A 23,336-nucleotide genomic window follows, 5' to 3' on the forward strand; every position below is an offset into this window, starting at 1 on the left:
CAACAAGCTTACGTTATCATATTATTACTTGTCTACAGTTTAACCATCTTCTTAAATATGCAGCAATACATAGATAATGTGAGAAAAACTTAGTATATGATAAACCATCCCAACTGTTCCCTTGGTGTAAGATTCATCAAGTGCAATATTTCCACACAAAAATCTCAAACCCTACAAATCTTTTGAAAGCCTTGACAATCTTGGCCCATGTTTTTATTTTAAATTTACAAAACTGGTTTTGGTGTGGCTTGCTTCTTCTTGATTCGTGGGCATTGATTTATAACGTTCAAGTGACATGTCTATTCCGTGCTGGCATTATTATATGATCAATACCTTAATATTGCTAAGGACTCAACAATTTCTTCAGTTCATAATAATACAAACTCCATCAACCCTTATATAATTTTTATTAATGGTAACTGATTCTAGGACAGGTCCAAGTTTGTCAAAGCTGATAGGCTGCCTACAAACTCAGGAATCTTACCCATTAGACAATTGTTGGGCAACCATAAAAAGTTTGCCAAGTTCAACTCTACAAGGTTGCTCATATTCATCAGAAAGCTCAAAACAGTTCCCTCCAGAAAATTACAACACAGGTCCAGAGTCTCAAGCCTTTGAAGCTTGGGAATGCTTGTAAGAGTCAAATCGGTAAAGTTAGAGAACAGGACCAAATATTTCAATTCACAGATCTTATATAAAATCGTAGAGATCTCATGCAAAGCGATTATGTGATAAATCCAGATGTTCAAGCCTCCTGCACATGAAATGGTTAGAAGACTTTCCCCCATTGTTATTGTACACCAAAGATAAACTCCTAAGATGGGGCAGCCAATAAACTACCGGGAAATGACCCAAATAAATTATGACTACTAAGATCAACAGCCACAACAAGTTTTGACCTTTGGTTCCATGAAATCCTTTACATCAGATTAAGTTTTCTATAGTGTGCTAGGAGGGATAAGATAATTTGTATTATCTAATTTCAGTTTCTATATTCCTCATATTCAATCATTTTTTTTTATGTTTTCATGCAAGTATTGCTTTCTTCCTTACATTTGCATCCTAGCTCTGATACCATGTTGGTTTCTAGGATCACTGCAAATGTACTAACAATTGACATTGTATTGATTGTGTTCCAAATGCAAATGAAGGCTTATAAATATGAGAGGAGGAGACATGTCTCATGAAGAGACATGTCTCTACAGTTAAACATCGCTAGTTAACATATTAATATAATAGTAATATAAATAACCATATATGTAACTCATCTTAGGCATATATGTAATATTAATATGTTAACCATATATGTAAACAGTAATATATTATCATATTATATAATAATATATATAATATATTATTATATTATTATATAATAATATATAATGTATAATATATATTATATATATTATTACATATATAATGTACATTATATATATAAGATATTTATCTTAAAGATGATTTATCATCAACAAGGTATCTCATGTTAAAACCAATCCGACATAAGCTACAACCTTAACACCTAACACCATTAAAAAAAATCAAAAGGAAGCTTATTGTAGGAAGGGAGCCATAAGGAGATTGAAGAGATCAAATTCACAAGTTCTTATTGTATTATGCCAGTAATCTATAGCTCTAAGAGCTCTGTGTGTGTATCTTGTTAAACATTATATTGGCCATTGATGTCAAACTAGACAGTAATATACAATTGCACATTAATTGTTAACAGCATCAAATACATATATACATTTGTCTTACCAGTTTCCGGTTGTTGAACAGAGACCTAGAAGAGAACAGTTGCCAGACAAATATCTTAATGAACTTAAGTCAAGAGAATGGTTCAGCATACAGTTTTACTTTCCAAGACAGCATTCAAATGTCAATCATGTCTGAAGAAAATGAAAACTGAATTGATTCAAGGTAGCAAAACTGGTTTGATATGATCTATTTTGTCTACAACATATCAGGTTTGATAAAACTTGTACAGAGACAAAAATTATTATTGGCGGCACTGGACGGAATTACAATGGAAATACTTTGAATTCCTTACATGCCATGTCAAACTTGAGTGCCAGGTTACTGATAAAAAATGATCAGAAATGGCAGTAGAGAAAGGCATCGAGTAATGTAATTAACAAAATGTTTGGCAGAAGTAAAAATTATCTGGTTCAACGACTTTCATAATTGACATGGTAGTCTTCAGCAGCAAATATTAAACTCATACGTTTCATTGCCAGTGACATCAATCGCAGCTACATCTATCCGTCAATACGTTTCACATATGCTATCTATGCAGAACGATCATGATGACTCAGAATCACCATTCAATCTTTATTGCAGAATCTTAGCACGCAAACGGTGTTGGAGTTTGTCGGGTTTCTAATGTGCTCAAAAACAAACACAAAATATATTTCTTTTGACAGCCACTAAGGAATTTCTCTTTTATCAGGGTTCTATATAATTAGACAAAACATAGGAAACACGTTAATTAGCAGGACATTATTTTATTAAATCTTTGTCTTTATGTTGGGCTTCTTACAATAGCATAAAGGTATTATATGTAAACAAAGAGATGATTTATTTAAAATTTTGGCAGTTCTGAGACACGCAGACAACAGTTCTGAATAAGTTGGAAGACAGTTTGAAAACAAACTACCACCAGTTAGACGGCACTCAGAGTTCTTATAAAATATCATTCATTTGATTGAGGTGACAGTTTTTCAATTGACTCTTATGTTGGACACAGAACATCATATGTGAATAAAGAGTTAAAAAAGGTAAGGCACAATTCAGAAGACATCTTCACAGTTCAGGAGGATATGAACTCTGTATAAAGATATGTCAAAAGAAGTCAACTTAATTTAGAAGTTTTTGATGGTATCTGCGATGAACTGAAATTAATGAACAGGTAAACAGTTAGTGTTTTTCTGTTAGTTCTATATTGATAAATGAAGTTCTTTCTAAATTTCATGGACAGTGCTCAAATCTGAAATTGAATTTATTTAGAATGCATACTTGATTAATGTTCTGTTAAACTGCAAAACAAAGATGTATCAGGTTGCTAGCAGGGTTGCTATGACAGTTCGATTTTGATTTACAGAGCGTTTTGTATCAAGCTTAAATTCAATGCACAGATCAGTCTCAATTGCTCTTTCAGGTTTGATTATATGTAGAAGGAGAAGAACTTGTTGAGATTTTCATGGAGGATGTAAATGTACTAACACTGTTGTAATTTCTGTGTGTTCCAAATTACATTCTCGATGCATATGTATATGACATTTAAGAGGCGAGACATGTCTCTTCAAGTCTCATTAGTTATCAATAACATATGTTTATTATGATTAAGAATGTGATAATAAATCATATATATTCAATAAGTTTTATCCGATCGAAGCTACAAAACATTAACACTCCCACTTAACTACAGAGGATAAACACATGTTTTACCTCAAAGTAATATCAAGTTAGCAAGATTAAGGATATCTTTGATCATAAGACATCCATCATTTTGATATCAAAAGTATCGGTCTTCTAGAGTATATGATATTCACCAAGTACTTGATAAGGTTTGATATCAAATCTGATATCAAGAGTATTGGCCTTCCAAAATATCAATGATATTCACCAAATACTCAAGAATAAGATTTGATATCACATCTGATATCAAGAGTATTGGCCTTCCAGAATATCAACGATATTCACCAAGTACTCAAGAATAAGGTATGCTATCACATCTAATATCAAGAGTATTGGCCTTCCAAAATATCAACGATATTCACCAAGTACTCAAAAATAAGGTTTGATATCACATCTGATATCAAGAGTATTGGCCTCCCAAAATATCAATGATATTCACCAAGTATTCAAATTTGATAGCACATTTGATATCGAGAGTATTGGCCTCCCAAAATATCAATGATATTCACCAAGTACCAAAATAAGGTTTGATATCACATCTAATATCAATAGTATTGGTCTCCTAGAATACTGAGATGCAAGACATTCACCATATACTCAATTTGTTTAATATCATAATACAATTTATTGTAAGATCGTCATCTTACAGTAACTTCTATAAATACAAGTGACATCATTTGGAAGTCATCACTTCCTCATGATGTACACAAGGGGTAGGCCCATTAAAATCACATAGTCACGAAGTATATTCATGAATCACGGTACTCTTGATTGCTACAATTTATTGATCATTTAAGAATCCATCTCAACATGGTTTACTCCATCTGAATCAATATGATCAAGATCGTCGAAGGTTGACTGAATCATATCCTATTTTGCTGCCTCTCTTTCAAGGTTGCCTCTAATGAAATTTGAGGCTCCCTCTAAAAATCAATCTTCTGAGCTTCTTGCCTTTAACAAAGTATCAGACTCCCTCTAGATCTGATATCAATCCTTCATTTTCCTGCAATAACATTCTAGAAGGAAAAGATCAAGGCACATAGCTCTTGCTTGTATAAATAAGAATGTCATCGTTAATTTAACTTATGCCCATTACTAACAACAACAGAAATTAATATAACATCTCTCTTTATAGAATTAAGATAACACAATACTTAATTTCTATATATATATATGACTTTCATTTACATGACATATTCTCCTAAAAGTTCAATATTTATAAATATATTTAAATTTCATTTATATTTCAATAACAATAACACTAATAAATTATATTGTTTAACATATTAATATGAACAAAACATAATGTTAAGATATCATTCTTAAATTAAAAATATTCTCCTTATAGATTCTCATTTATATACATATCTATATAAGAAAGCTAAGTAATACATTACATGTACTTTTGTGTGTGTGTGTGTGTAACAACTATATAAGAATGAACAAATGCAATCATACCTTTTAGTTACCATAAACATAGCTTGCAACCTAGTGTATTCAATTAAATACATTACTTCAATAGGTAAGTGGATCCCTTTCGTACCTGTCGTCCTGTGTACTTAATGTCTTTTAATCATCATCGATATCCTTCATTATATCTAATCGTAGTTAGTTTTATCTACCAATAAGTTTTAACATCCTTGATTCAATCTTCGATGTTAGAACACGACTCTCAATAAACAATATCTTAATAAGCCTCCTTTCTATACTTGTCACCAACTTCTTATTGTATCTCTGTCCATTCATTAATTTCAACGGAATGAGATATCTTTGTATCTTATCGCTGATAATCACACGTCTCTGTCTTTAGTATAGATACGTATCATTGTTTATTTTATGTTCAAGTATATAAATATTGACTTATAACAATCATCTGGAGTCCATTATTATTATTATGGTTGTATTATTGTTTCACCACCGACTAATACTGTTATTTTAAATGTCCATATACACAACCCTCCTTCATTCCTTCTGTTCTTTGTTGTAGATGAACACAATTTTCAAGTTCCACATTACGTGTTTCTTCTTGTGACTATAAAGACAACTTCACCTTCTTCACATCCAATGTTTGAGCCCATTGTCATGTTTAGGTGGCCCCCACATCAGTTTTGTCATGAATCATTAACCACTTATATATCATATATAAGTAATTGGCCCGACATTTGCATTGTCATACTTATAAATGGCTGTTTTAGCTCATGTACATATTAGAGACATGTATCTACATTCTGGACAAACTCATTTGAATTCATAACTTTCAAATATAATCATCCAGTTTATCATTAGAAGCTTCTATTCATTACACCGCTGAACTCAATCTCTATACTCTGAGATAATAAAATTTTGTCCGTTGACTGCCAAAACAATCTTCAAAGATTTTGCGCCCATATAAGGCAAAGAGTGTGGCTCCCCAATCTGCACATGCATTACAAAGATCCTCATTGTAACCATTGTACATATGTGCAGTTTGACAGTCTCCAACTTGACAACTCCACATCACAATAGACATCATTGCCAGTGCAGTGACTAATCAGTGTTTAGTTTCAATTTTCTTTAGCACACTTATTGAAAACCAGCAAGATCAATGTAGATTTCAAAGAACGGTGTTGCCAATATATGCGTAGACATGATGGAGATCAGGTTTCGCATTGACCATTCGCAGTTGTCAAACAACAGTAATGGTCCGTCCAAAATCACAAAAGTATTTGAATACAAGTTTCAAGCTCAATCAATCAACTTTGGGAGAGAGAATTATTTCCGGTATCTGTGAAACCTCACAGGCTAGAAAGGAACCTGCTCCAATACCATGTTGATATTTTCATTAAGGATGTAAATATACTAACACTTGTAATTTCTGTGTGTTCCAAATTAGATTCTCAATGCATATGTATATGACATTCAAGAAGCATGTCTCCATAGACACATGACTCTTCAACTCTCATTAGTTATAAATAACAAATGTTTATTATAATTAAGAATATGATAACTCTTATATGTGTGTGTGTGTGTGTACATATATATATATATATATATATATATATATATATATATATATATATATATATATATATATATATATATATATATATATATATATATATATATATATATATATAAGTTTTATCCAATAGAAGCTACAAAACATTAACAAAGCTTTACTATAACTGAGATATATGTTAACATGTTGATGATATTCAGCATAGAGAGAAATTTAATTTTAGAAAACAGAAATATACATATATGATCACAGATATCATAACCGAATTGAAATCTTAAAAATCTAAGAGTTGGTACTCATATAAGGTTATTGAGGTTTTTTGAGTTGGTGCTCATATAAGGTTGTATAAGTTGATGTTTAGGGTGTGGAAGAGTCAATGCTCTTAAGGAGAGAAGGGTTGTCGACTCCTTAGAGTTGAAGCCCTTTAAGTTGCAACTGGTTCTCAGAATTGAAAGGCTTGATTAAGACAGTAGATCCCAACAGCATTTCTCACCGCAGTTTTTTTCTTTGGTTTTTCATTGTTGAAGATGGTAGCTGCAATAGAGATCTTTATCTCTGTTTTATGAAATAGAAATATGATTGTTATGACCATTGTGGCCATCCTCAGCTAAAAAAGACATTTGTAATAATATTTTATAAAGTAATATGTGTCATGCATCATGCGAAGAGCCATGTGTATGGAAATATGAAGAGTTGTACATTTGGAAATTGAAGAGACCTTCAGTAGCGTAATGAAGAGTCCCTCCATTCTTTATATATTGTATCAAGTGAAAAGAACTGTACACACTTGAACATTTCATTATCAATAACAGTGATATTTGGTTGTGGCTGAGTTTTTCCCTTCAAGTGGAAGGGTTTTCCTAGGCTAAATGTTTTGCATATTTTGCTCTTATTTTTGTTCTTCTTTTTGTGTTTATCATTTATCTGGGCTAAAACTTAACATTCACATCCCATTCTTGTGTTTTGTCTCTTGGGCTTGTGGTGCTTGTCTTATATTCTTCATTCAATGTTTTAGTTTTACAATGTTATCTGAAGTAACTACATAAAGTTGTAATTTAGATGAAAATTTTAGGTTATATTTACCACTAATTCACCCACCATAGATCCTAGCATCATTTCTCACCGTGGATTTTCCCTGTTGGGTTTCCACATCACATTCTTGTTTTGTTTCTTGGACTCATGGTGCTTGTGATATTGCTATCAGGATTTAGCTGTGCGATTTTGAGTCAACCTCATTGACCCATGTTTCATGAGTAGTGATTCAACATGAATCCATCTCTGAGAATAAATGGAACACTTAGCACTCATTGGATCTAGGTGATGCTTACAGGGGTGAAGCACCAGGACCTCACACTTAGCACTCATTGGATCTAGGTGATGCTCATAGGGGTGAAGCACCAGGACCTCCCTATGAGCATCACCTAGATCCAATGAGTGCTAAGTGTTCCATTTATTCTCATGAGAGATGGATTCATGTTGAATCACTACTCATGAAACATGGATCAATGAGTTTGACTCAAAATCGGGAAGTCCTGGTGCTTCACCCCTGTGAGCATCACCTAGATCCAATGAGTGCTAAGTGTTCCATTTATTCTCATGAGAGATGGATTCATGTTGAATCACTACTCATGAAACATGGGTCAATGAGTTTGACTCAAAATCACCTCCCAGGAAGTCCCGGTGCTTCACCCCTATGAGCATCACCTAGATCCAATGAGTGCTAAGTGTTCCATTTATTCTCATGAGAGACGGATTCATGTTGAATCACTACTCATGAAACATGGGTCAATGAGTTTGACTCAAAATCACACAGCTAAATCCTGATAGCAATATCACAATTTGACTTGCTGTGGAAATTTCCTACTCATGGTGCTTGCCTTATATTCTTCATTCAATGTTTTAGTTTCACAACTTAATCTGCAGTAACTGCATTAAGTTGTAATTTGGAATAAAAGTTTGGGTTGTATTTACTACAAATTGCCCCTGCGCCCACAAGTAGTAAACATGTCTTCAACATGTGTAAGTGATATATATATATATATATAGAGAGAGAGAGAGAGGTTATTTGTTTTTAGTAATCTATAACTCTTAAGATTTGTGCGTGTGCATGGGCATGTGAGAAGGGTTATTTGTTTGTTGTTATATATTTCTGTGAGTTATTTGTCTTGACTTCATTGGACAAAGCAAGAACTAGAACATGTGTAACTGTTCCTTCCAAATTTCCCCATAACGTAGTTTCCAAGATAAAATACTTGTGTTATGTGCCTTTTATCTTTCTCTTTAGGTTGTTTATTAATAAGTAAGAAACATTTGCACACTATAAACACTCTCCTATTCTAAAATACATTCTAAATCATTGTCATTTTCATAAATTCATGCAGTTGCAGCATGCTAAAAGAAATCCTCACAAATAGTTTTTTAAGGAAATTAAACATCAGATATATCAACCAAATATGTTACATATATAATCTTTCTATTGGAATGAATATATCACTTGAATCCAGAAAATTGAGTCCTACATCGACTTACACCCATTTCTCAGCTCTGGCATTCCAAAGCCTTTTGCCATACCAGAAATTCCATCATACAAGAAGGGACAAAATTGCAAATGCCAAAACTAGTAGTACATGATTGCAAAGTCTTAATAATTTTCAGTCATCCTCCATTAAATCCCAGAAGTTTATAGGATCTAGATCCCACTTTCTAGAAGTTCCCAGACACTTCCAAAAAACATGTAAGTTCACAAGGTCCTTTGCAAAAAAAAATTGGATGTTTCTCTCATTTATGGTATCCTATTCTGCCAGTTTTTAAATTCCATTGTTTCCTCAAAATGTAAAACCTAAAGTTTCCACCGCTCCCTGACACGGCCTTCTGCATTTTCTGAACTTCACAATTTTTGGTTCACTATGCATAATATAATGCATTCTAAAATCATTGCGTTATACTTCATGAATAATTTTATCCATCGACAATTCACCACTTGGAGTCAGACACAGTATTATTTTATGACACATCAAAAAATCTAACAGTGGTTAGGAATTTAGATATTACCAATTCCTTAACTGCAATAAACTGTTCCTCTGTCAACCGGCACTGCCATCCCTGCATAAAACATAGATTCATTCATTAGCATGCGAATAGAAAATAAGCAATACCCTCAATTGTCCTGGTTCATACTTACTGTGTGGATATGCTCCCTAATGCATTCTACAAATCCACTTCCACCAATACCTTCTGCGTCTGACTCAATTAGAGCTGAAATAAATAAGAAATATGAGATCTCCAGTGTGTGCATAAATGTCAAGAATTTGCAAAGCAACGTTGATCATACACTCATTGTTCATCAACGTAGAACTTGAAGCTTCAGAATAAATCAATGTGAAATATAAAATCAATTTTTAAAAAGAAACTATAAAATATAATAAAGATATCATATCAAACATACCCAGGATTGTCCCATATTCAAAAGAAGAAAGAGGATCATCAGTTGCGCCCAGCTTAAGGAGACGCATCCAGAGTCCCTATTAATATCATGAAGAAAATTGCATCCACTGTAACTTAGATGAAATTTGATTGTGAAATTCCATTTCAAATCCACTTCAAAGAGATATATTTTGCAAGAGCAAAACAATTCTAGAACCTCTTAAAAATCAGACAGGCATGGCAATCTGCAATACCCACAAGCTGATGGCATGTTCTCAAAATAATATCAAGAATTAATTGTGTTCCTTTGTCATGGTTACCATAGAAAAAAAATTTAAAAAGCACAAATTGATTTAAAGGTTGGTAATTGGCCTATATTGAAGTATACAAAAGAAAATGAAATACCAAACATTCTGAATCAAATCAAATGCTTAAGTTGCCAAACATGGTCAAATACAAGCCAACTGAAACTACGCATTATAGAGGATGCGGATGGATGTGTAACTGTACCTGTAGCTTGACTTTTATGTCGAGAACCATACGCTCTCTCTCTGCCTGCAAAGAATCTTATTAATTAATATACCATACACAGAAAAATAATCACTAAATACGGAAATATTCAAACCAAAATTGTAGACCAAAATTTATAGGTACAGCCTTACAGCTCTTTCCCTTGGGCTGAGACTCTCCGCTTTGGGGAAATCTCGTCTGGTTAGTGATGGTGTTGGACTGGAAAAGATGGAAAGGAAAAACAATTATTCCAAAATTTTCTTACATTGATGAATAATTAGAATGCAACTGACAGAGATATGCAAGAAAGAGAGAAAACAAATTAAGTATCCCCGTGGCCAAAGAGTGGTGATGACTTGTCAGCTATAAAAGAGAAGACCTGCCATCTACCATGAAAATTGATGACTTGCCAAACATCATTTGTGAACTTAGCTCACACAAACATGAGTAATATATTGTACACTTGACAAGATATGAATACATACGATAGCAAGTGCCTTGCTGGATGTTCCAATGTAGCACTTGCAACAGCTAGAATTGTTTTACGCTTTTCTTCCTGTTCTTGAGTCCTAGTATTAATTGGAAAACGGTCATAACAATATGGAGCCTTTGAATCTGCACACAAAAAGATTGAGGACAACTATTTTACATTTGATGGTAACTATCTCCAGCATTTTTGTTCAAATTCATTCTGCCCTACAATAGTATGAAGCATGTTCCTATGAAACCTCAAGATAGCAAACCAGGCATTATCAAGTCTTCTCATACGTTCAGAGAAGCAGCTTAAAATCAGTAAATGAAATGTAAGCAGCAATTAAAGTGATTTCCTACATTATGTTTATAACTTAAATTGTACTATGCGAGACAGTCTAGGATACTTCCCAATTCATGATAGACTATCTAGTACTCTACTTGTGGCATGGATTATTCTTAAGAAGGCCATACTATGCATAAAAATAGGTACAATGATCACATCCTTAACATCATTTCTGGTGGAATGGCATGCAAAAGTAATGCAGAATCCATGCCCACCTGCATTTCCACTAGGTAATTCCTCTATAGTTAAAATCTCCAGTTCACTTGTGGCCACCGGAAGCACAGAGTAAGGGTTTTGGCCTCTAGCTAATGCATCTTGCAGCTTGTCCAGAAGATTGAGCCCATGCTCTTCTGATCCATGGCCTCTCTCCAGGAATTCGAAGAAACCCTGGGTATCTAGAAATTGTGCTACCTGCCAGCAAAATCAAGGTATGGCATCAAATTAAACTAAAATGTTTAAATGATGATAGTGTGAAATCCATGAACAACAAAAGTACACCAAATACATGTCACCTTATGGATTAATGAAGGGAAACAGAAACTAAGTAGTTTGGCTTTATCCTTTCAACTAGGTTTGGGAGAACAATTAGAAGCCATTGAAGTCCAGCATAAATACAATGTTTAAAATGTAAGGCCTCAAGAACCAACATCTTGAAAGAATGAATGCAATGCATATTGCTAATCACATGCTACTTATTAAAAAGCATCCTTCAAACAATTCCCCTTGTAAACATTGAGAAGCCAAACATGAAATGTGCACAGCTATCAGTATCACCTCATAACCCTCCAATAATTTCACTCTTATGCAAACAAAGCTTCGTATTTAACTTTCAATATTCACCATGGGTTCAGAAGGTTTATTGGTCATTCGAGATCTCTTCTTCAGAAAAGCCTGTGTGTTGAACACTCGTGCTGCTGTATTTTCCTACAAAAAAATGTCTAAATACACCATTAAATGAACAAAATATGCCTTCACATTGTATACCATATCCACTTTTAAGTTTTGGGTTGATTATTTAAAATAACTCACCACAAAGTTTCTATAACCACCAAGAATTGAAGCAAAACACTTTAAAAATATAAGCCTGCAATCAGCACCATGCCAGTTCAGTTTTAAATTTTAATCGGTTCATAAAACAAATTGGAAAAAGCAAAACAGCAACATTGAAGACAGTAGTTAAACAACAAATATCTTAGCTATTACAATGAAATGCTTCTTCCACATTGACTAAAAGATTATTGTAAAATATTTCTTTCAACGGATCAAAATTTAAATAAGTGCATAAAGGGACTTATCACTGATGCTAGGGATTCTTATCAGAAATGCAACTATTGTACTTTTTTTAATGGCATGCATAACAGCATAAAAACATCCTAGCAAAAGCTGAACTCTGCATGAACTCAGAAAATGAAAATAAGCAGGCATCAAGAATAAGAGCGGGCAAGAAATGTATAGCCGGCCTGAAATTTCACAAACGAATGAAATTTTAAATCCGTATATCTTTCATTGTAAGAAAAAAAATTAATTCCAAGTTTGGCACCTCCAATTGGGAAAAATGCTTAAAATAGGCTTCATAGAGAGGCAAAATTTTGAATGAGAAATAGACTGCTAATATGGAATTAAAATACAAAATCTGAGTTCGGAAGCATGAAAGCTGCCTCAATTCAGTAGAGTTATCTCAGACAGTAACTCAACCTTCACTGTATAGCTATATAAAATGAAAATGAGGACAATAGATGGAAAACTCGGCGAGTTCTAAACACTCCCCGTGTTTTTTCACGACTCAGCAAGCATAAAACTCAGAGTTTTTGCAGAAAACTCGCCAAGTAATTGAAGAGTTTTCTACACAAACTCAGAGAGTCTGTAAAAAAACTGGCCCATGGCAGACTGGCAGCAGAAAAAGGAGAAAATGCCATTTTTAATGTCAGTTTTCTTTAGCCGCAGTTTGAGGTCTGAGTAGAGGAGAAAAAAGGCTTTGAAGCCCTTGTTAGCTGCTTGCAAGCTATTGAAGGTGAATTCGAGTGGATTTCAAGCGGATTTCAGCTGGTTGGGAAGAAAAATCTCATTCCCAGGGAGGTTTGATAAGTTCAGTTTTATACCTTTAAAAAACATTTTATTGCTTTTTTCTTGCATGTAAACGAATTCAAATTCATTCTTAAGTAGTTAGAAATGAATTTAAATCATTTGAAGACATTTCAACACTATTTTTGACATTTTTTTTTAATCTATCGCTATTTTTTTGAAGAATGTGTAGGTTTTTTTTTTTAAACAAACCCTAGCAGTTTATGTAGTTAATGTTTAACTTTGAATGATGTCTACAAATAAGCAAACTAATTTACATAGTTTTATTTCTAAGTTCCAATTTTGTTTTAATTATTTTTCTAAAAAATTAATGTGTTTTAAATTTCTACATGTAGAGCAGCAATTAAGCATTAAATAAGCATGGCAATTAGAGGAAATGTGACCACTAACACCATGCCCATCTGGATATATAGGCACCCGGCTTAGAAATGCATGAGATACGACATGGAGGTATGCCTATGAAGCTCCAGATGAGCCTGGGAAGGTGATATGCATTCAATGTGAAAAAGAAATTTTTGGAGACATAAACAGCCTCAAATGCCACCTTGCAAGCATAAAGGGACATGATTCAAATCCTCGTGACAAAGCTACTGTAGAAATAAAAAGATTTAATGGCCTACTTGCAGCTGGTGAAGAGAAAAAATTGAATCCGAAGGGAAAGATAAGATGTGAGCGCAGATATAGCTGAAACTCAAGGTGGTCTTATTGACGTTGAAGAAGAAGAAATAGCACTTGAAAACATAGTGGGCCCCTCGTGGTCTGTGGATCTGCAAATAGAGTGCCTCTTTTACTACTTCTGCTTCCTCTCCCTCTATTAAAGTACCTTGTTCTTCACCACCATCAGCATCACGGATAGGCAGTTAGTTTGTGCCCGAGAACACACCTGGAGCACAACCATCATCAGAGACCACAGGATTGAACAAGGAGGTGCATGAGAAAACTGATATTGCATGTGCAGATTTTTGGTTTTTCAAATAATCCCAATGAATGTGGCTGATAGTCCCTATCGGCTGAATTTGGTTGCCACAATGACAATTTCGGGAAAAGGCTACAAGGTCCCTTCCCGCAAGGATTTGAGTGAAAGGTTGGTAAATAATTGAAATCCGCTTGAGTTCATTGTTAAAGTGCTCAATCAGTATTGAAAAATATTGATTATAAATTCACAAGTCTAAATCACAATTATACATATTGATCCCCAAAAGGCAAAACATTTATTGATTTCGATGGTCATATCTCTTGTTTGGATCTTTATCTTATATTTGCTCCAAAGGACACAATCATAGGCAATCAAGTCTATTCACCATATGTCTCTTCATAAAGAGACACATTTGGATATTAAAGAGCATTTATTAAGGGACCCAATCCTAATCGGGTGTGATTAGGTTAAACTAATCATCTACAAACTTCGATCTAGAATAAACAATCATAACCACGATTTGTTTGCTTGAGCAAAGATAATCCAAGAGAATGAATGCTTCAGAATTTATACCTAGTTTGATGATGATAATTTGGTAATTTAAAGAGCTATTTCGTTGATGGCAATAATAGTTCTGCTTATGTATGTATGTGTATGCATCAATACCAGTTCATATGATGAACTGGTGCACGTACCTATACAAATTTATCAGATCGATCCTTGAATTCTGACCGACACTACCATATCTTTAACACTCCCTCTTAGCTAGGGAAGATGACTAGGTATGAATTGGTTTAGACATCACCTAACACGTGATATCAAGGAGTATACAAAATCTCAAGTCACATGATATTTGCATAACCTAGTTATGGTATGTGCACTGACATCGCGTCATATGATGTCTACCATAACTTATCATGGCATGTCCACAGATTTTACCTCACATAATATCCACCATGATTATCTCGCAAAGAGCATATTGATATACAATTGATATCAAGTCAACATGATATATATATATATATATATATCAGTAGGTCTAAGAGATATTAACTATCAAGACATTTCCATGAATATCAAGTCAACATCATATTCGTCATGATAATGAACATTGTACAGCCATCACCTTACAATGTTGTATACAAGTGTATATTATCAGAAAGATCGTCACCTTTCAGTAATGTACACGAGGGCCATAAAGTCATAGAGTCACACATATGACAACGGAGTTTACACAGAGTCGCCACGGATTCTCTCACATGGTGTTGTCATGGCATTACACACATGACATCCACCATGAACCATATCAGAGGGTGGATCTATCACAACTACTCCCAAAGAGTGGAACACAAGTTCTACATTAAGTCTCTCTTATAGAGAAGAATCCAATAAATGATATTTAAAGAAATCACTAAGGCTAAGTCTCCCTCTCAACAATGGCTTCATTCTTTACAACTCCAAATGCACAAACTTTATTTCGGTATGAGACTTGGTGAGAATATCAGCCGTATGTTCTTCAGTGATAATGTACCTCAACTGAAAGTTCAAGAGAACGTCTCGACATGGTCTACTCCCTCTAAATCAATATCATTGGATGTTAAAAAATGTAGATCCATGGGTTGCTCCCTCTTTCATAGAGGCATATCCTATTCATATACTCCAATCATGGAAAATATCGTGTTCCAAGGGACTCATCATTCATTACATGATTTATTATTTATATTAGCAATTTCCCAAAACACACATGTACTTGTCTGATTCCATATTAACCTAAGCGAATGTAATAAATTGTGGATTTATCCTCAAATTTAACTGCAACAAGCATTCATGCTAATTTGATTTCCTACTAAAGCTCCAAGTACATTCATCAACTTCTTGACCTCCTCGTCCAAAGTTGCTTTACTGTAATGCTATCATCTTAGTCCCATGACTGTAAGCCTTTGAGTATCCATCTCTCCTCAAAGATCAATTGAATTAGATCCTCTAGTTGCTCCCTCTTGTCATAGAATGATAAATTTCTTTAATTGACTCACATCTTCTAGCATGATCAACATATGACTAAGATCCAAAAAACACCTTGGAGCTACAGTCCTAAGATTGAGTCCTCTACAATGCCTCGGTAGCATACCTAATGCACCATTCTTCTTTTCCTATAAGAACATCCTTGGAGACAAAGAAAAAGATCAAGGCAAATAGTTCTTTATAGAACATGTAGAAATACAAAGAGTGACTACAATAAATAAATAAACATAATATTCACGGATAATAAATACTTATTTGCACATCAATATCTTTGATACAAGTTGCTCCAATGAAGGTCCATCTAAACAGAAAATGACTCCATTTAAGTATTTATGAAACAATTTAAGTACGTCATTCTCAAATAATTTGAGAGACATCTCAGCTTCAAGGATGGTTCAAATGGGAATGTAACATTGATTATTATTTCCCCCCACAATGTAAAATCCCCACTTTCAGAGCTTTCTTGACATCCTTGAGACCATAATATGCCCATTACAATTTCATCCATTAGGTGTGTAAATTCAAACAAGTCTCCAATCATGGCATTCTCTATAATCACACAACTCTAACTTGAAAGTATATTTTCTCTTTTTGATGAGAATGAATTCCTTCTACTTATGAAGGTAATGGACTCCAAATTCAATCCAGAATTTGCTCCATTGGTCAGAAATGACAAAGGTATTGTACTTTGTGATATCTCAACCCTTCTACGTGTTCAAAAGCCACTTACAATTGTCAAGAATGCAAAGTTCTAACAAAATACTTTGTTATAGCTCCATAGAGTAGAGTCAAGGATCTGCGGTGCTTTTGGATTGGTATGTTTGGATAGGACATTAAAACTTTGCATAACCAGCACACAACCAAGTTACGATAGATGGGGAGGCCATTTCGTTCAAGTAGTCGATACCCAAGAACAAAATACACAAAGTGACATAGATTTAAAAACGGTCCAAATTGTCCATGGTAATATTTATATAGAGGAAGCAATCTATGCCTCGACCAAATTTTTCGTTAAATAATCTTCAAGTCTCCAAGATTTGCGGAAGCATGATTGCTTTAGTCAATGGGGTTTCTTGATTTATAGAAAATGTTCATGCAATCACAAGCACAACATGCTACATCCTCCCTAGGTAAGACTGGAATATAATCCAGGCTCCAATCGTCTTGCATTCAACTCGGATATTAATAACTTTTATCCTTATTACAAAGTGTGATGAGTCGATGATACCAAGTATGACATTTGGAAGACACTAGTAATTTAATCCGTCTTCAGCAATATCTTTCACTTGGAGCGATCATCAAAGTACTAACCTGGGTATTCTTACCAACAATATGCAGGTCATCAATTGTAGCAATTGTTTGATCTATATGCTAGGGTAAACAAATAAATTGCTCTGAATAATCATATAAGTGTGACATACTTTCACATTGTTCATCTTTGGCAACATGATCGACAAATATATTCCATATAACCTTTAAAAGATGGATGCATGAAGAGTTATGTTTGGTGCATGCTTTGACTGACAGGGAATTTTCCGACCTTGTTTGAAGTATGTAACAACACAGATGGAAATAAGCAACAATTTGACTGCGATTCCATCTCAACAAACATAGCTACGCAAATTTGCAGAAAAGTTGTCGTTAATCCAGCATCCGAGATCTACTAAAATTTCTGAATTGTCCTTATCGACCACAATATGGCTAAGAAACGTATTGCACTTATCGTTGTCAAGGTCCTTCCACTTATATAAATGATATGTTCCATTTCTGAGGAGACAACTACAGTTGGAAGAATTTCAGCTATGTTTTTCTTCATCAGAAAGACAATTGGCCAATAAGCTAAGATTGAAAGGGCAATCATATAAGGAACCTAGCTTTGGGCAATCCTTAACTAGCAAAATATTTCAAGTCATGAGAGCATAATGGCCTTGGAACTCACGAAGATTGGTCATGGTACTGAAATCCATGGCTGATACGTAATCCATAGCTTGTAATATTTTCCACTTGGAATCCTTTAACGGCATTACTACTGTCACCAGGACAATTGGTAATGTTAGGGCATTTGCCTCCAAAACTGAAAGGATACGACACCATTTTCAAACTGCATTGTTGGTTGCAAGCCTCTTGAACCCTCTGATATGAGAATATGAAAGCTTGCCATGACCAGAGATATCATGAAACCTTTACTAATTAATATGCATTTGGATACATATGTGATGATTCACCTGATATGATATTGATCTATCTCTGAAAATGTTCAACCCAATAAGTATATATTGATCTATTATGAAACCTAATTATCTTTTATTATAAAGATCTTTATATATCTATACATTTTGATCTGTTACAGGACTCTTTCTGTACATACATATCTCTGCATATGTATCGAACTTTACTCTTACACTATATACATGAATTGATCTGTCCTTGAATATATGTATATCACTCTACCTATATTAATCTACTTGTATCCTTGTTTGTATCAGTTGATCTAACTTTGGTTATCTCTCTGACTTCAGTCGCATGTCACTTCATATATGTCGATCTGCTATTTTATTGATTTGATTGTAATTTTTGAGAAAAATATGCACAAGACCAAATCTCCATCTAGTGGACCATTTAACATTCACACCGATAATCCCAATCACAACATGCTTTGTTACCAGATCACTATATCGAACTGATAAGTCGCATGACCTGCTCTGATACCATGTTAAAATGCTCAATCGATATAGAAAAATACTTATTATAAATTCACAGGTCTAAATCAGAATTGCAGGTATTTGATCCACAAGAGGTAGGACATTTATTGATTTCAATTGTCATATCTCTTGTTTGGATCCTTATCTTGTATTTGCTCCAAGGGACACAATCATAAATGGTCAAGTCTATTCACCATATTTCTCTTCATGAAGAGATGTGGTTTGATAGTTAAGAGCAATTACCAAGGGACCCAATCCTAATCGGGTGTGATTAGGTTAAACTAATCATTTGCAAACTTCGATCTGGAATAAATAATCATAACCACGATTTGTTTGCTTGATCAAACATGATCAAAAACAATGAATTCTTCAAAACTCGTACTTAATTTGATGATGATAATTTGGTCAATTTCAAGAGCTATTTCGTAGATGGCAATAACTGTTCTGATTATGTCAATAACAGTACTGATTGTATATGTGTATGCATGTATACCAGTTCATATGATGAACTGGTGCACATATGTATACAGATTTATCAAATCAGTCCTTGAATTTTGACCTACGCTACCATAACTTTAACATACATTTTTATGTTTTAATTGTTTTTTCCTATTTGTTAAATCAAAATTGTCTACTAAGACTTGATTTCACTTTGATTTCGTTGGTTGCTTGTGAATGTGGATGATAGGGCAAGAGCACTAGTGAAAGAACAAAAAAAAAAAGTGGAAGTAATATGTCTGCAACATTCTATCTGATGGGTGGACAGATGGAAAGAATAGAAGCATTATTAATTTTTTGGTTGCTTGCAAAGATGATGTAGTATTTTGGAATCTGTTGATGCCTCCAATAAGGTCAAAAATGCACACACATTGGGTAGGAGAATGTTGTCATGGCGGTGGGAGTAGAGAATGTGGTGCAAATCATCACAAATAATGCGGCAACATGTAATCTAAATTTTTTATGTTGCGTATGAATAATGAATCTAATTGTATCGTATTATTTAATTTAGTTTGACATAAAATACGGAAAGTTAGAAACTAATTATTGAATACTAATATGCCAAGTAGAATCCTCCAAAAGAGGCACTCCACTCTTTTTTGGTCACCTTGTACAGCACATGTCCTTGACCTTCTTTTGGAGGACAGGGAAACTTGATTGGGTGACTCCAACTGTGGAAGATGCAAGGTAAATCACCAAGTTTATCTATAATCACCCTTGGGTTCTAAATTTGGTGAGATTCTACACTGAATAGAAAGATTTCAGGAGACCCATTGTCACAAGGTTTGCAACGGTTGTCTTTACGTTGCAATATATTATCAAAACAATATTGTCTTTGAAACAAATGTTTGTGAGCCTAGATTAGCTTCAATCACCTTACTCAAAGAAGTTTGAAGGAGAGTTTGTGGCACGCATAGTGTCATGTCCCCACCCAAATAGAATTTTAATAATAATTAAATAATTAAATATTAGTTTTAATAGACAAATAAATACACAGTACATTTATAATTAAATATTAACATAATAGTTAACATTAAAATGTATTATCATATAAAAGTAAAATATTGGAACTAATAAATAAAATAAATAATAATTAGATATAATTTTAATATAAACAAACAATGATATTAAATGAATTCAGAATAAATAATAATTGATAATAGTTATTATAAATACGTAAAATTTATAAATGCATTTAAGAAAGACATATCTCTTACATTTAAAGTTGCAACCCTCCACGAGCCAATGTCTATAATGTATATAAAATCATTTCGATAGAGTAGGGAATGAAACAGGAAGAAATAACTTTTGAGAGAGGACAAGTGCCATACACAAACAATGAAGGATTGACAGCAAAATAAGTGTACAAGAATAATCGAAAACAATATGAATTGAGCTCAAGATTAAACTTCAAAAGAATGAAGATTGCATGATATATCTAGAGCAATCCATGATTCCCTCAAGAAATCAGCAAAGAGCATTTGACTCACAAAAAGGAAATACAGAGAGGCGAAGGGAAGGAAGTCTCAGTGACTAGAGAGTATCCATCTAAAGTAACTTGCATGATAGACGAAGGGACATACAAAAGGAACTATTTCCAATCCATATTTGAGAAAGATAAAGACAAGCAATGTATAAGAAAATGACAAAGAAGATTATATTTTAGACAACGAACAAAATAGGCATCATCATCAACGATAGTTGTGCGATCATTTAAAAAGGCCAAACATACATGTGGGATGGAAATAAGAATAAGGCTTTTGTTCCATCTGTTGGATGGATATTTTGCAACCGACAGTTTGGGTAAAATTTAGTTGCAAAATAGGTAGACCGGTAATAGCATGCGAGACAGTCACTCCTCCCTTAAACGGGGCTTTGCCTTCTCACCATTCCTTGGATCAACTCAAGGTAAGGAAGAAGTTGAGAGATTTGAAAGAATATTACCAATATTCATTCCTCTTTAGCTTTTAGAAAAGAATCCACTTACCCGCGGAGTGAGTTATGGGCAAGATGAAGCCTCTAACTACACTTTAATCTAAAGTTGTAAACGAGGATACCAATAAACCAACACTAACTCAAAGGCTAGTTGAAAGCGTACCAATTTGGCTCTAGACCCTGTTTTAATCTATTCTATAAGAAAAGCCTCTACAATTAGCGCTTAAAGACTTCTAGAAGTAGGGGAATATTAAAAAAAAAATTCTTGAACTTGAGATGGTAACACAAGCTACAGTCAAATCTTGTAGTCTATGTATTACCACAACCGCTCCAAGTCAAAGCTTCGGCTCCAATTGCTCCTTAACTCACTATGCTTTATTATTGAAAACATAATAATAACATGAATCAAAGTCAATAGGCACAAACTACAGTCAAAGTTTCTAATTTGCTCTATCACAATTGCTTCCAATAAAAGCTTTGAATCCAATTGCCTCTTTTATTCACTTTTCTCCCAAATTCGTACTACACAATCAAAGTTATGCTTGCACAAGTTTGGCAGAGCTTTCTTGCATACAACAAAAGATGATTTTTACAATGAGAGGGCACTCCTTTCTACAGGCAAAGGAGTTCAAAAAAAAGTTGCATAAAAAGTGGGAGCAATTCAACCAAATTTGACTTGGTCAAAATAGATGAGAAATTATTGGATTACATATCATAAGAATATGCAATTGAATTACATGTGATTACATGTATTTTAGTTACATGCGATGGGATTACATGCAATCCATCTTCTGCATCTACAAAGTTGGAAAACATTTGAAGAGAATGTTGAAACTATTTAATCCAAATGAATCAATCCTGTAGACTATTAGCACAAACCTTGCACTCCATGATGATCGTGGGATCAGGAATTCTTGTATTTTGCGCCACTGCATTCTATTTGATGAGTTTCTAGTTGTTATTTTGAAAACTTGATGTAATCAAGCTTTTCCTCGTTCAACAATTGTCATGACTTCTCTTTTGTAGATTGGCACATTATGGAGTCTCTGACACTTTGAAGACCTTCTCGACAATGTCCAAATGTAAACTCGAAACAACTTTCTACCAACACCTTTAACTTCTTTTTTTGAACCAAAGTGCTTGGCACATTACCACACAAACATAGGTTCTCTGACAACCATTGGGAAAATGGAGACCAAATGAATTACCGCTTGTTTACTAGATGTCTTCAATCTTTATAAAAATTCTGGCATATCTTGATTTGCTGCAACATGAAAGTTTCAATATTGAATCCATCATTGGAAGATATGCATTCTGACTCCATGGAAATATTGGCAAAATGGATCTCTGAGGAACAGTATATTCGGAGTATTGATTAGATACTCATGGAACATATGTAATGAATTGGATGTGATATGGAAAGTACATGCGGAGGGCTAAAATAGGGCTTAGGAAGATGGATGGCATGTAAATGCATATGGGAAAATTATGAGTTCTTATAAAGATGCCTTGAGAAATGAAGGCTACGCACATGGGAATGTGTGCAAATGATAACTTGACTTTAAAAGTGTGACCATTAGTCAAAAAACATGTTCTCTGGATGTCATTACACGTAAAGTGAATTACATGTAAAACGAACATGCATTTAGGTTTGGAAGATAGAAATGTCGTGTAAATGGGAACAAAGGATGAGATTGCATGTAAATGCGGATGGAGGGTGAGATTACATGTAATTGCATGTGGAGAATGAGAATCAATGTGCTATGGCATGTAATGATGGAGGTGGGATGAAACGATGCACTTGCATGAAAGGGTGAAGAGATGGAATGGGGGTAAAAACTCATAAGTTCTTGAGAAAGAACTTGCAATTTCTTCGACAAGAAGAAAAACGAAAAAAAAAAAAAACAACCAATGAAAACAAGCACAAAACAAACACATACCTTTGGTCTTAGATTCAAACATGCCAACAAGCAAGTCACTTTCCAGTGCAAATTCAAATTTCGAGTTTGGCGAAAATCC

General features: G+C 34.0%; 1 protein-coding gene across 2 annotated transcripts in view; it reads right to left on the minus strand.

Annotated features, from left to right (window-relative positions):
- The window catches only part of SCD1 (stomatal cytokinesis defective / SCD1 protein (SCD1)), a 329,677-nt gene that overhangs the window by 219,964 nt on the left and 86,377 nt on the right, over positions 1-23,336 (minus strand). For both annotated transcript variants that reach the window (XM_089807297.1, XM_089807298.1), the window contains exons 9-17: positions 12,192-12,246; positions 12,003-12,086; positions 11,378-11,573; positions 10,831-10,960; positions 10,498-10,564; positions 10,346-10,390; positions 9,858-9,933; positions 9,594-9,667; positions 9,464-9,514 (exon numbers count right to left, since the gene is read on the minus strand). In XM_089807297.1, the coding sequence (XP_089663423.1) occupies positions 9,464-9,514; positions 9,594-9,667; positions 9,858-9,933; positions 10,346-10,390; positions 10,498-10,564; positions 10,831-10,960; positions 11,378-11,573; positions 12,003-12,086; positions 12,192-12,246 (778 nt within the window). The remainder of the gene's footprint in view (positions 1-9,463; positions 9,515-9,593; positions 9,668-9,857; positions 9,934-10,345; positions 10,391-10,497; positions 10,565-10,830; positions 10,961-11,377; positions 11,574-12,002; positions 12,087-12,191; positions 12,247-23,336) is intronic.

This window comes from Cupressus sempervirens, chromosome 10, assembly GCF_028749045.1.
Source record: "Cupressus sempervirens isolate cs-2001-9-10 chromosome 10, ASM2874904v1, whole genome shotgun sequence".
NCBI lineage: Eukaryota > Viridiplantae > Streptophyta > Pinopsida > Cupressales > Cupressaceae > Cupressus > Cupressus sempervirens.